The sequence below is a fragment of the Ammospiza nelsoni genome, chromosome 2 (assembly GCF_027579445.1).
Source record: "Ammospiza nelsoni isolate bAmmNel1 chromosome 2, bAmmNel1.pri, whole genome shotgun sequence".
Lineage (NCBI taxonomy): Eukaryota > Metazoa > Chordata > Aves > Passeriformes > Passerellidae > Ammospiza > Ammospiza nelsoni.
Window position 1 is genome coordinate 120181048 of NC_080634.1, and position 12594 is coordinate 120193641.

Sequence of the window (12594 nt, forward strand, 5' to 3'; positions counted from 1 at the left end):
GGGCAGTGGTGGCCTTGGCACTGCTCAGGGAGTAGGTGGACATGAAGGTGTCCCAGGGTTTCTCCAACCCAAACCATTCCATGATTCCATGAGGCAGTACCTCACCCAGTGAAGGGCTCTCACACACTGGCTCATCCCTCCCCTGGGTAACCACCAAACACACCCAGGGCGTGGGCCGAGGAGGATTTCTCGTTTGAGGCTGAGTTTGCGCCATTGTATCAGAAATTAAAGTCTCCTCCCACAGCTCTTCCACTCCCAGTGCATGAACCTGGCACTTAGGAGAGCCAAGGACGCGGGTGCAAGAAGTGACACAGCCAAAGGAAAACTGTTGGAATGTTAAAATGTTCCCAATCAAAGCAGATGAAGGCAGACAGATTTCCCTCCTGCCAGCTCAGCTCCATATGTCCATGGGGATGGGGACGAGTCACAACAGCTCCCTGGGCTCATCCCTCAGGGCTGGCACACAAATCCCAGACCAGGAATGCAGCGATGATTCAGGACCTGGGGTTCCACTGCCTGTGCATGCTCATCACCCTGAGCAGGACAGTGCTCAAAGCCTCCTGCTCACCCCAGGAACCCCTGCCTCAGATTCCCAGGGCTCCAGGCTCCAGCAGTGCCCAGGGTGGGATCTGCCCACCCTGAGAGCCCATGGCTCAGGAGCACCATCCTCATCCTCATCCTGCTCAGCCCCTGCTTACACCTCTCTTGTGCTGCACTTCTACAGACATAAATTTAAGGCATGAAGAGAGAAACTGCCCTTGAGCTGAGGGAAGGCAGGGCTGGATGGGATTTTGGCAATGAGGAATTGTTCCCTGGCAGGGTGGGCAGGCCCTGGCACAGGGTGCCCAGAGCAGCTGGGGCTGCCCCTGCATCCCTGGCAGTGCCCAAGGCAAGGCTGGACACGGAGCTTGGAGCAGCCTGGGATAAAATCAAAGGTGTCCCTGCCCACAGAATGAGATGAACTTTGAGGTCCTTCCTAACCCAAGCCACTCTGGGACTCCACGATGCCACAAAGCCAAGAAGATGCAGAGGAACCATCTCTGCAGGTTCACCCCCAGACCTGCCCAGGACCCAGCATGAGGCTGTTCCAGCTCTCACCCCTTCCTTGGCCACCAGCAGCTGCTTCTCTGCGTTCTGCTTCTTGATGTTGTAGTACTGCACCTCCACCTCGTGGGTCAGCTGCAGCCACTTCTGCAGGGCCTCGGGGGCAGCCCAGCTGCAGTGGGACTCCAGCTCCTTCTCCGCGTTCTTCAGCGCCATCCGCACCTGGGGAGAGGCACCGGGACACATGGAACGGCTGTGGGGACATGGTCATCCCACAGCTCATCCCCTCTGCTGCCACCCCCTGCCCAGGCTGCTGCACCAGGCCTGGCAGCAGGAAACCCCTCTGGAGGAACGGTGGCATCCTGGGGGCTGCAAGGGAGGAGCCACCCACATGGCAGGCTGCTGCTCCAAGCACCAGAACCTCCCACAGACCATTCCTGCCACCCTGAGCTGAGCTCCTTCCCCAGAAACTCCCAGCCAGCACTATGCTCTGAGTACCAGAACCTCCCACAGACCATTCCTGCCACCCTGAGCTGAGCTCCTTCCCCAGAAACTCCCAGCCAGGACCATGCTGAGCTCCCTCTCAAGCCCTCCACGTCACCAGGAGCCACAGGAAACCTCTCTGGAGGAGTGGTGGCATCCTGGGGGCTGTGGGAGAGGAGCCCCCCACATGGCAGGCTGCACCAGAGCCTCCCACAGACCATTCCTGCCACCCTAAGCTGAGCCCCTTCCCCAGAAACTCCCAGCCAGCACTGTGCTCCGGGCAGCAGAACCTCCAGAACCGCCCAGGAACCATTCCTGCCACCCTACAACTGAGTTCTTTCCCCAGAAGTTCTCAGCCAGGACCATGCTGAGCTCCCTCTCGACCCCTGCATGTCACCAGGAGCCACAGGAAACCCTTCTGAAGCCCGTGGCACAGTGCATGAGGTGGTTAAAAGGGAATTAAGCTCGCAGAGGGGATGCTCTGGAGGTTTCTGCAGCCTCTAGAAGCTCTGCAGAGCTTGCTGCCTGTCTGTAACTCCCCCTGCGGAGGCAGAGCCCCTGACAGGCAATCCCTGTCTCAGCACAGCTCCCAGCCAAGCCCAGGGAGCTCGTCAGGAGACAATTTCCACACTGCACAAAGTGAGAAAAATATTTAGACACAAAACATGTGCTGCTGGTCAGGAAAAGAAACAGCCTGGCTGGATCAGCCACTCCTGGGGTGTCTCCTTCATCCCCAGCCCAGGCTCCTGCACACCCTGACAGTCCACAGAGATGAGGATTAGAAGGGACTGGCTGAGAAGCCAGCTGAGCACACTGCAGCCTCACAGAAAAGCTTTAGTGGTGCAGACCCCCAGGAATGAACTGGTGTGCTGCAGTGCCCACCCTGTGGAGAGGCTCTCACAGCCTGGCAAGCCCTGCAGGAAGGGAAGGTGTGCCAGCCTGGAGCAGCAGCAGGATGGCACCACAACCGCAGGGCACACTGCAGGGATGGGCACTGTGCCACCACAGCACCCTGGGGCTCAGGGGAGCTCTGTGGCTGCACCCAGCACAGCAGCTCTGCCTGCCACCCCAGCACTGCCCTGCTCCTGCAGCTGCCACCCCAGCACTGCCCTGCTCCTGCAGCTCCCAGCCCACGGGCACGGCCGTGCCTGGCAGCGGTGGGCGGATGCAGAGCAGCGGTTTTGTGCAGCATTGCTCACTCTTGGAGCTTTTCCCTGGATGTGCTCTTCTTTAACTCAGGCATGTTCCACCCAGCCCAGCCTGGGGGTTTAGGGAGCCAAGAGCCCCTGGGTCCAGGCAGATCTCTGAAATTCTGTATTTTACCCAGAAGGAGCATCCATCCAGGAGCAGCCCCGAGGCACCACACACCACAGGTCAAACACTAGTACCACTTGTGATACCACTTGTACCTGTGTGGTTTAGGGCTGTTCAGTATAAAACTGCCTAAATCAATCCCAGAGTCCCAAATTCAATCCCAGCCCCTGGCTTTTCCCATTGGGCACCAGCAGCACCAGTCAGGTGCTGCTCCCACCTCAGCAGAACTCTGACCATCACCCACAGGCATCTGGGATTTGGGAATACAGAGGAAACATGGGTAGGAAATCTGTCACTGGTTGTTACAGGTAGAGGAGTGCTCATAACACTCACAGGAACAAGGTTTTAGGGAATGGTGGGAAAGGGAAGTGCTGTGGAACAGGCAAGGACCAGTGGCTAAAATGAGTGTCCACAACACAAACCCTTGTGGTTCTGCAGGGAATCTGTGCAAACAGGAGTTATTTTGTGTGTGCCTCCATTCTCCTGGGAAGACCTTTAAGACCCAATTTGGATCACTAAGAACACAAATTTATAAGGATTTTTTTATAAAAGTTATACTCAGCCCTGGTGAGACCCCACCTACAGAGCCTGCAGCCTTGGGGCCCAAGAGCAGGAGGATGTGGAGCTCCAGGAGCCAGTCCAGAGGAGCCATGGGGCTGCTCCAGGGCTGGAGCCCCTCTGGAGCCAGGCTGGGAGAGCTGGGGGTGCTCACCTGGAGAGGAGAAGCTGCAGGGAGAGCTCAGAGCCCCTGGCAGGGCCTGCAGGGGCTCCAGCAGAGCTGCAGAGGGACTGGGGACAAGGCCTGCAGGGACAGCACCCAGGGAATGGCTGCCAGTGCCAGAGGGCAGGGCTGGGTGGGATCTTGGCAATGAGGAATTGTTCCCTGGCAGGGTGGGCAGGCCCTGGCACAGGGTGCCCAGAGCAGCTGGGGCTGCCCCTGCACCCCTGGCAGTGCCCAAGGCCAGGCTGGGCACTGGGACAGTGGGAGGTGTCCCTGCCATGGCAGGGGTGGGATGGGATGCGATTTAAGGTCTCTCCAGCCCAAACCAGTGTGGGATTCTGTTCCACAATTCCCTCAGTGCTCTCTATGGCCCCACTGGGGTCTGTGGAGGGTGCCCCAGTGAGGAGGGAGGGAGGGAGGGAGGGATGAAGATCCTGGGAACAGGACACTGTCCATCCCATACACCCAACTCCAGCAGGACCATCCCAACCCTGCAGCATGGCCTGGGTGATCAGAACCCTGGTGCAGAGCAGGTCTGTGTTAACTCTCCCTGCGAGCAGGGGCTGTGCTGTGGGGTCAGGGGGTGACAGGTTAATGTCACAGGTGTCCTGGGCAGTGGGGGCAGTGCTGGGGTTACGGTCACACAGTGCTGTGGGACACTGCAGTACTCACCTGCCTCCGGCCTGGGCAGCTCTCAGGTCACATCAGCTCCTGGGCTCCTTGATGGGAACGCAGGGCAAGGGCAGGGTGAGAGCTGGGCTGCTCCACAGCTGGGCCCAGGGTGCCCAGCCCACTGTGCCCAAACACACTGCCCAGGGTCTGTCTGTGCCAGCAGGGACACCCCAGGCCCCAGGAGAGGCTGCATGGCCACAGGAGGATGGATAAGGGCACTCCCGAGGGGCTCAGGGCTGCTGCAGCCCCAGGCAGGAAGGGAATTTGCTGTCTGTCCCCCTGCACTGCCCCAGGGCTCCCAGGACAATTGGTCCTGCCTTGCCAGGGGAGGATTCCTGCCTTGGTTTCCTCCCCGCCCTCCATGGTGGCAAAAAATCCTGGACACAGCTGGGAGGATACACACACACACACACACACACACACAGCCTTGCAACACCCAAGGAACCTGCGTGGCTCCTGCAGGTCTGGCTCCAGACTCAGTTTAAACTGATCTGTACCTTGCAACAAGGTGAGAACTGTCCCTCAGGTGAGACAGGAATCAGCTGCTGGGATTGTGGGTTTGGGCTTCCTTGTAGGTTTGGGGAGGTTAAGGTTGGATACTGGGTAAATTTCCTCATGGAAAGGGTTGTCCAGGCCTGGCACAGCTGCCCAGGGCAATGCTGGAGTCACATCCATGGAGGGATTTAACAGGATGTGGCAACTGGGGACATGGTCAGTGGTGGCCTTGGCAGTGCTGGGGAAGGGCTGGACTGGATGGTCTCAGAGGGCTGTTCCAACCCTTACACACCCTCTGATCCATGAGAAAACATGGAAAGCATAACTGAACTCATTCTAAAGCTGTCCTAAATCCATGAACACAGATACACAGAGACTGCATGGGCTGGGGAGGGTCAGAAATGCCAGAGGCTGCAGCTCCAGGGCAAGTCCAACGCCTCTGCTCCTGCTGGGATGTTACAAGGTGCCAGCACCTGCCCTGTCCAGCACCACAGCAGTGACTGGGACGTGTAATGGACACCATGGAAAAGAGGCTTGGGGCTTTTCCACCACAAAGGAGAGTGGGAAAGCAAAGGCAGACGAGCAGCAGCATCACTGGATTCAGGGAGTTGGAGAGCAGTGAGGACTGGAGTCCCTCAGGAGCCAGGACTGGTACTGGAAATGTCTTTGATGGTGACAGGGATGCAGGGCAGCCCAAGCCTGGCAGTGACACGGAGCTGGTGCTGTGGGCACACCCTGCAGGGAAGGGATGGGCCATCCAGAGGCACCTGGGCAGGATGGAGAGCTGGGACCGTGCCAGCCTCGTGCAGCTCAGCAGGACCAAGGGCAAGGCCTGCAGCTGGCTGGGGGCAATGCCAGCACAAACACAGCCTGAGGGGAATGGACTGGGAGCAGCCCTGGGAGAAGGAGCTGGGGATGGGTGGGAGAAGCTCCACAGGCCCTGGCCATGAGCACTGGGACCTGAAATCTCTGTGCCCTGGGCTGATCCCACAGTGTGGGCAGCAGGAAAGGGACGGGGATTGTGCCCCTGTGCCCTGGGCTGATCCCACAGTGTGGGCAGCAGGAAAGGGACGGGGATTGTGCCCCTGTGCCCTGGGCTGATCCCACAGGGTGGGCAGCAGGAAAGGGACTGGGATTGTGCCCCTGTGCCCTGGGCTGATCCCACAGGGTGGGCAGCAGGAAAGGGATGGGGATTGTGCCCTGCTCAGGTGAGAGCAGAGCAGCTGGGGCTGCCCTGGATCCCTGGCAGTGCCCAGGCCAGGCTGGACACTGGGGCTGGAGCAGCCTGGGGCAGTGGGAGGTGTCCCTGCCATGGCAGGGGTGGCACTGGGTGGCTGTGAGACCCCTCCCAAGGCAGCATTCTGTGTTTCTGTGACTCCCCAAGGGATGCAGCAGCACTGCCCTCAGTGGCAGGCGTGTGCAGGTGCCTGCCCAGGTGAGGCTCACCTGCTCCAGCTCCTGCTCAGCGTATTTCTGCCGGCTGAGCTCGTTCTCGGTGCCCTCGCGCAGCTCCCGCAGCCGGTGCGCCTCCTGCTTGGCAATGCTGATCTCGTCCTGCAGCTTCTTCTCCAGGTGCACCTTCTCCACCTCCACAGAACGGTGCTCCTCCTGCGCCTTCTGCAGCCTGCAACAGGCACAGAGGGACAGGGCTGGGCTGGGCCAGCTGCCCAGACCCTGCAGGACCAGGACCAGGGCTGCTCTCCAGAGCCAGCTCTGCTCTGCCCACCAGAGTCATCCCTGCTCTGCTCTGCCCACCAAAACCAGTTCTGTGCTCTGCCCTCCAGAGCCAGCCCTGTGCTCTGCTCTGCCTTCCAGAACCAGTCCTGTGCTCTGCCCACCAGATCCAGCTCTGCTCTGTCCACCAGAGCCAGCCCTACTCTGCTCACCAAAGCCAGCCCTGTGCTCTGCTCTGCCCTCCAGGTATAGCCCTGCCCTGCTCACCAGAACCAGTCCTGTGCTCTGCACACCAAAACCAGCCCCGCTCTGTTCTGCTCTCCAGAGCCAGCCCTCTGCTGTGCCCACCAGATCCAGCTCTGCTCTACTCTGTCCACTAGAGCCAGCACTGCTCTGCTCACCAAAACCAGCTCTGTGCCCTGCTCTGGCCACGGGGATGGCAGGGAGACAGTTCACTGTGGCTGGGAAGAAAGGAAATTGTCAACTGCTTGGTCTCAGTTTGATTCGTTTATCAAATGCTCAGGATGCATTTTCTTCATTTTCCACAGCACACCCAGATTTCCTCTAATGAGTCTCAAATTAAGCTCAATTTTTGGTATTTTCACCCAAGCGAAGACTTTGATAAAGCAAAGCAGGGGAAGATCTGCCAGAGCACATCAGGTGGGATGGATCCACGTTCCTCCCACAAAATCCTGCAAATTCAGACATGGCCTAATCCTGCCTGGACATTCTTATTCCTCCTCAGGACAGACTGAATCAGCAGGAATAGATGGCAGCAATGAAACCCTGGATCCCCATGGATCAGTGGGATCTTCCATGAGGTGCTGGCCTGTGCTGAGGCTCCCTGCAGGGCTGCGAGGCTGGCAGGGCACCAGCTGGGCCAGCGACCCTCAGAGAGGATCAGAGTGTCACCTGTCCTGGGGAGACTGCACCCACCTGGGGCTGTCACGAGGGGCATTGAACAGAGACCAGGAGCTGCCCCAAGGGACAGACACCATTGGCCAAGACCATTACCAAGGGGAATTCAACAGAGACACGGAGCTGTCCCAAAGTGAAGATGACAGTGACAAAGAGCTGCTGCAGAGCTGAGAACACGTGTCTGACACCAGCTGGGACAGGCCCTGCTGGCACAGGCTGGCACAGCCCTGCAGTCACCAGGACAGCCCACATGCCTTGATGGCACAGCCCTGCAGTCACCAGGACAGCCCACACGCCCTGCTGGCACAGGCTGGCACAGCCCTGCAGTCACCAGGACACCCCACACACCCTGCTGGCACAGGCTGGCACAGCCCTGCAGTCACCAGGACAGCCCACACGCCCTGCTGGCACAGGCTGGCACAGCCCTGCAGTCACCAGGACACCCCACACACCCTGCTGTGGCACAGGCTGGCACAGCCCTGCAGTCACCAGGACAGCCCACACGCCCTGCTGGCACAGGCTGGCACAGCCCTGCAGTCACCAGGACACCCCACACACCCTGCTGGCACAGGCTGGCACAGCCCTGCAGTCACCAGGACAGCCCACACGCCCTGCTGGCACAGGCTGGCACAGCCCTGCAGTCACCAGGACAGCCCACACGCCCTGCTGGCACAGGCTGGCACAGCCCTGCAGTCACCAGGACAGCCCACACGCCCTGCTGGCACAGGCTGGCACAGCCCTGCAGTCACCAGGACACCCCACACACCCTGCTGGCACAGGCTGGCACAGCCCTGCAGTCACCAGGACAGCCCACACGCCCTGCTGGCACAGGCTGGCACAGCCCTGCAGTCACCAGGACACCCCACACACCCTGCTGGCACAGGCTGGCACAGCCCTGCAGTCACCAGGACAGCCCACACGCCCTGCTGGCACAGGCTGGCACAGCCCTGCAGTCACCAGGACACCCCACACACCCTGCTGGCACAGGCTGGCACAGCCCTGCAGTCACCAGGACAGCCCACACGCCCTGCTGGCACAGGCTGGCACAGCCCTGCAGTCACCAGGACAGCCCACACGCCCTGCTGGGTCCTGCCATGCCCCACACCCAATGTCCACTCACACAAGTGCACTGGTGACGTGTCCCCCTCATGCCTGGCCATGGGGATTTGGGGGCACAGTTGAGGGGTCGTTATGGTCATTTTTAGCTAAGCAGGGCAGGGGCAGCACACAAGGACAGGCCATGCACAGGCACCAGGGCCCAGCTGCTGCAGCTGGCTTGGGGCAGTGCCTGAGGCTCCCACTCCTGCAGGCTGGAACAGAAGAGACCTCCCCCAGCACCAGGAACAGCAGTGAGACCACCCCTGCCATGGCAGGGACCCCTCCCACTGTGCCAGGCTGCTCCCCAGTGTCCAGCCTGCCCTTGGGCACTGCCAGGGATGCAGGGGCAGCCCCAGCTGCTCTGGGCAAGCAGGGGGCTCACATTCCAGGAGCTTCCATACAATCCACACATCTCCAAAACAGACATGCCCACTCCTTTCAGCAGGGTGTGCCAAAACTTGATGATGTTGATGAGTCACTTAATGGCCTGGAAGTGTCACTGCTGCATGGTGTTCTCCAAGGTGCTCTGGAGATGAATAAAAGCTGGGGTTTGGTAGGAACGTTCCCAGCTCCTCAGGAGCATGTCTGAGCTGCTCAGCACATTCCAGCAGCACTGGCACTGGAGAGGCACCCCGTGCCTTCCAGAGGGCTGCTCAGCACTGAGCCTCACCCAGCCAGCACAGCAGGGCCCTTCAAGCTCTGAAAGTGAAGTCCCTGAGCAGAACTGCAGCACAACTGCTCCACAAGTCCTGGAGCACTGGGGCTGTTTGGAGTTTTCACTGCTCCTGGGGCAGCTGAAGATCCCAGCTGGACCCCTCTGGGCAAGGATGAGGAACAGAAGGGACACTTCTCCTCAAGAGGCCTCTCAAGCCCCCAGATCTCCTCCCAGCCCCTGATCTCCTGCTCAGTGCCCTCTGTGGAGGACAAGCCCTGCTGAGCTGCTCTGGCTCAAGGCTGTGCCGAGTCCCAGAGGTTTTGTGTTTCTTCCTGAGGGGCTTTAGAGCATTAGTTGAACTTCCCAGGAACATCCATCCACTTGTTTACGTGGCTGTGCCCTCAGCAGCAGGGCCCAAGGTCGTTCCTCACAGTGTCATTCCCAGTTTGGAGCTCAGAGGTGACACCCAGCCCTGGACAGCGCTGCTGCAGAGATGGACACAGAGAAGGGATTCCTGTCTCCTTCCAGATGCAGGAAAAATCAATCAAACCTTCTTTGGGAGCGTTTCCAAGCTGTAACATAAAACTCCACGAGACTGTGTAGAACCAGCTGTGGGCTGGAACCACAGAGGGGGAGTGGGTTTGTGCCAGGGGAACGTGCCCAGTGTGGCGCCATCACCTGGGAGCTCTCTCCTCAGGGACACCAGCTGGTGCCACCTCAGTGGGGACAGGAGCCCTTCCAGCAACACTCAGGGGCAGGGTGAACCCCTGCAGGCTCTAATGGGCTCCTAGGCCATTACAGTGGGGCTGCACAGCACAGATTCCCAAAAGCTGACTGGATGCAGGTCTGCAGGGCAGTCTGACACCCTCAGGACCCTGGTGCCTGCACAGGGCACTCCTCACACCCCGTGACTGGCCTGGCATCAAACTCATGTTCACAGAAGGCACTGGAAATGCAGCCATCAGCTCACAGGGCAGCCTAGTTAATGTTTATCCTCCCAAATTCCACTGAAACCTCACAGAAAATAGCTCAAGGCCCACACCATCCTGCTCTGTTATTTGCTAAATCTGCCCTTAAAATATTCCATTACCAGAGCACCCCACGGGTTTGTCACCACCAGGGCTGAAGGCTCTTCCCTGTCCCATAAGATCCCTATGTCCAGAGGCTCTCTTGGAGCCTGTTCCCTCATCAGTAGCTCCATTGGAACCACTGCAGTGATTCCTGTGAGCAGAGACCCCACTCCTGAGGCTGCAGGCTTTGATCCATATGCCAAGAGCCCAGGTATTCCTGTTTAATACTCCAAAATGATGTATTTTTTTCACTTTCCAAGCAACACCCATCGACTCAGGTATTGCTTCCCCACACAGCTCCAAGAATTCAAGAGGGGATGTGTAAATCCCTGATTGCTCCCACACACTTTTTCCCCATCAAAAGCCAAGTTGAAACAAGCTTGGATAACAAATTCCACAAGAGCTGGACTGCATGGCAGGAATGGGACTGGACAAGCTCTAAGGCCCCTTGGAACCCAAAGCATTCCCTGGTTCTGTGACTAGGAAAGAACAGCCTGGTCCAGGAGTCCCTGCAGGAGGCAGGCCCCATCTGAGCTCCAGAGGCTGCTGGCAGCTTTGCCAGTCCCTCAGGAAGGGGCTGACTCTGGTGTGAGGCACCAGGACAGCTAAAAACAGCTAAAGACAGCTCAAACCCAGCATTTCCTGAAACCTGAAGGAACAGAAGCGTGCAGGAAGAGCTGAGTGCTCCAGCTGGATGGACAATGGGAACCTACCTCTCCTGCAGGTCATGGAGAGACTGCTCAGCCCTGTGGAGACCCTCCAGGTCCTTCATCATCTTCTTCATGTGCTCCTTGGAGTAGCGGTTCTGGATGTAGGCGAACCAGCAGCCGCCCACGCCGATGACGATGGACACCACCAGCATGAAGTCCTTGAGGTGGTTGTGACGAGTCACTGCAAGAGACCAGAGACACTGCTGGGGCCAAAGGAGCGCTGGAGAGCTCCAAAGGGCTCCAAAGAGCCAGGGTGGGACAGCAGAACTCAGGGCAGTCCTATAAGGAATTGTGGCACAGGATTCACCGAGGGAAAAGTTGAGCTGTTTCAGTGTTTCAGGAGAAAAACAGAAGCTTGACAATATTTATTCAATTCGGAGACAGCAACAGCAACAAAAAAGATAAATTCCAAATCTTCCAGCTCCAATTTGCCTGGCAGTAAGTGGTACAGGGGAAACTGCACAGAGCAACTCCCCACCAGAATGGCTGTGATCTCACAGGGCAGCACAGGTAACTAAGGACAAAATAAACACTTGGAAAAACACTGCAAGAGACCAGAGACACTGCTGGGGCCAAAGGACCACTGGGAGAGCTCCAAAGGGCTTTGCTGCACCAGAGCAGGACAGGAGAACTCAGGGCAGTCCTATAAGGAATTGTGGCACAGGATTCACTGAGGGGAAAGTTGAGCTGGGTCAATATTTCACAGGGAAACCAGAAGCTTGACAACACTTATTCAATTTAGAGACAGCAACAACAACAAAAAAGGTGAAATTGCAAATCTTCCAGCTCCAATTAGCCTGGCAATAAGTGACAGAGTGGAAACTGCACAGAGGAACCCCTCCAGAATGGCTGTGATCTCACAGGGCAGCACAGGTAACTAAGAACAAAATAAACACTTGGAAAAATACTGCTGAGATCACAGAGCTGGGGCAGCTCAAGTGTCCAACTGTCAAGCTGCCAAGCTTTCCATCAGAATCACAACTCAGCGTGGAAATTCCCTTATTCAATAGTAAATTCAAAAAAAGGTGTTGATGCATGTGAGAGGATGAAAGTAATTAAGTGGGGGCTCGAGTGCTAAACAAAGCCCAAAAGATGAGTCAAGCAGATTTTTTTCCTGTAACTCAACCAAGTGTGTGGTAGAAAAGCCACAAATGAAAGAGCAGCTCAGTCCAGAGAGCTGGGACTTAATGATCAGTATCCACTGGTTTTGAACAAACAACAGGCAATTCACACCAGATCCAGGGAAAAAATATCTGTACTGAGGGGGCAGGCCTTGGCACAGGGAGGCTGTGGAGGTGTCCCTGCCATGGCAGGGGTGGGTTAGACAGGAGCTGAAGCCCCTCCCCAGCTAAACCACATCTGTCCCACTGGCAGAGCTGGGGGAACAGGAGGGGACCTGGGAGGTGGAAACTCAAATTGGGAAGGCAGAGCACAGCACGGACTGACCTGGATGGACACGTGGGGACAGGGCTGCTGCTCCCTGCCCACGATGGAGAGGCTTCCCCTCACAGGGAGAGGGACAGGAGCCCTCCCCAAGGCCCAGGAGCCAGGCAAGCAGCACCTGTGATCCATCAGTCCCTGCAAGCACCCCGGGTAACTCCAGGCGTCAGAACTAAACAAGGTGAGCGCTGGCCCCGCTCCCCTCCGGATGGATCAGCACAACATCCTCTTCCGAGGGAGCAGATGCTGGCAATGCCTGCAGCTCCCATCTGGGGAGTGCTGCGTGTTCCACCCTCGCAC

General features: G+C 58.1%; 1 protein-coding gene across 4 annotated transcripts in view; it reads right to left on the bottom strand.

Annotated features, from left to right (window-relative positions):
* Positions 1 to 12594, bottom strand: part of STIM1 (stromal interaction molecule 1) — a 74221-nt gene that overhangs the window by 20351 nt on the left and 41276 nt on the right. For all 4 annotated transcript variants that reach the window (XM_059493488.1, XM_059493487.1, XM_059493485.1 and 1 more), the window contains 3 exons: positions 10858 to 11035; positions 6176 to 6353; positions 1099 to 1266 (listed from right to left, as the gene is read on the bottom strand). In XM_059493488.1, the coding sequence (XP_059349471.1) occupies positions 1099 to 1266; positions 6176 to 6353; positions 10858 to 11035 (524 nt within the window). The remainder of the gene's footprint in view (positions 1 to 1098; positions 1267 to 6175; positions 6354 to 10857; positions 11036 to 12594) is intronic.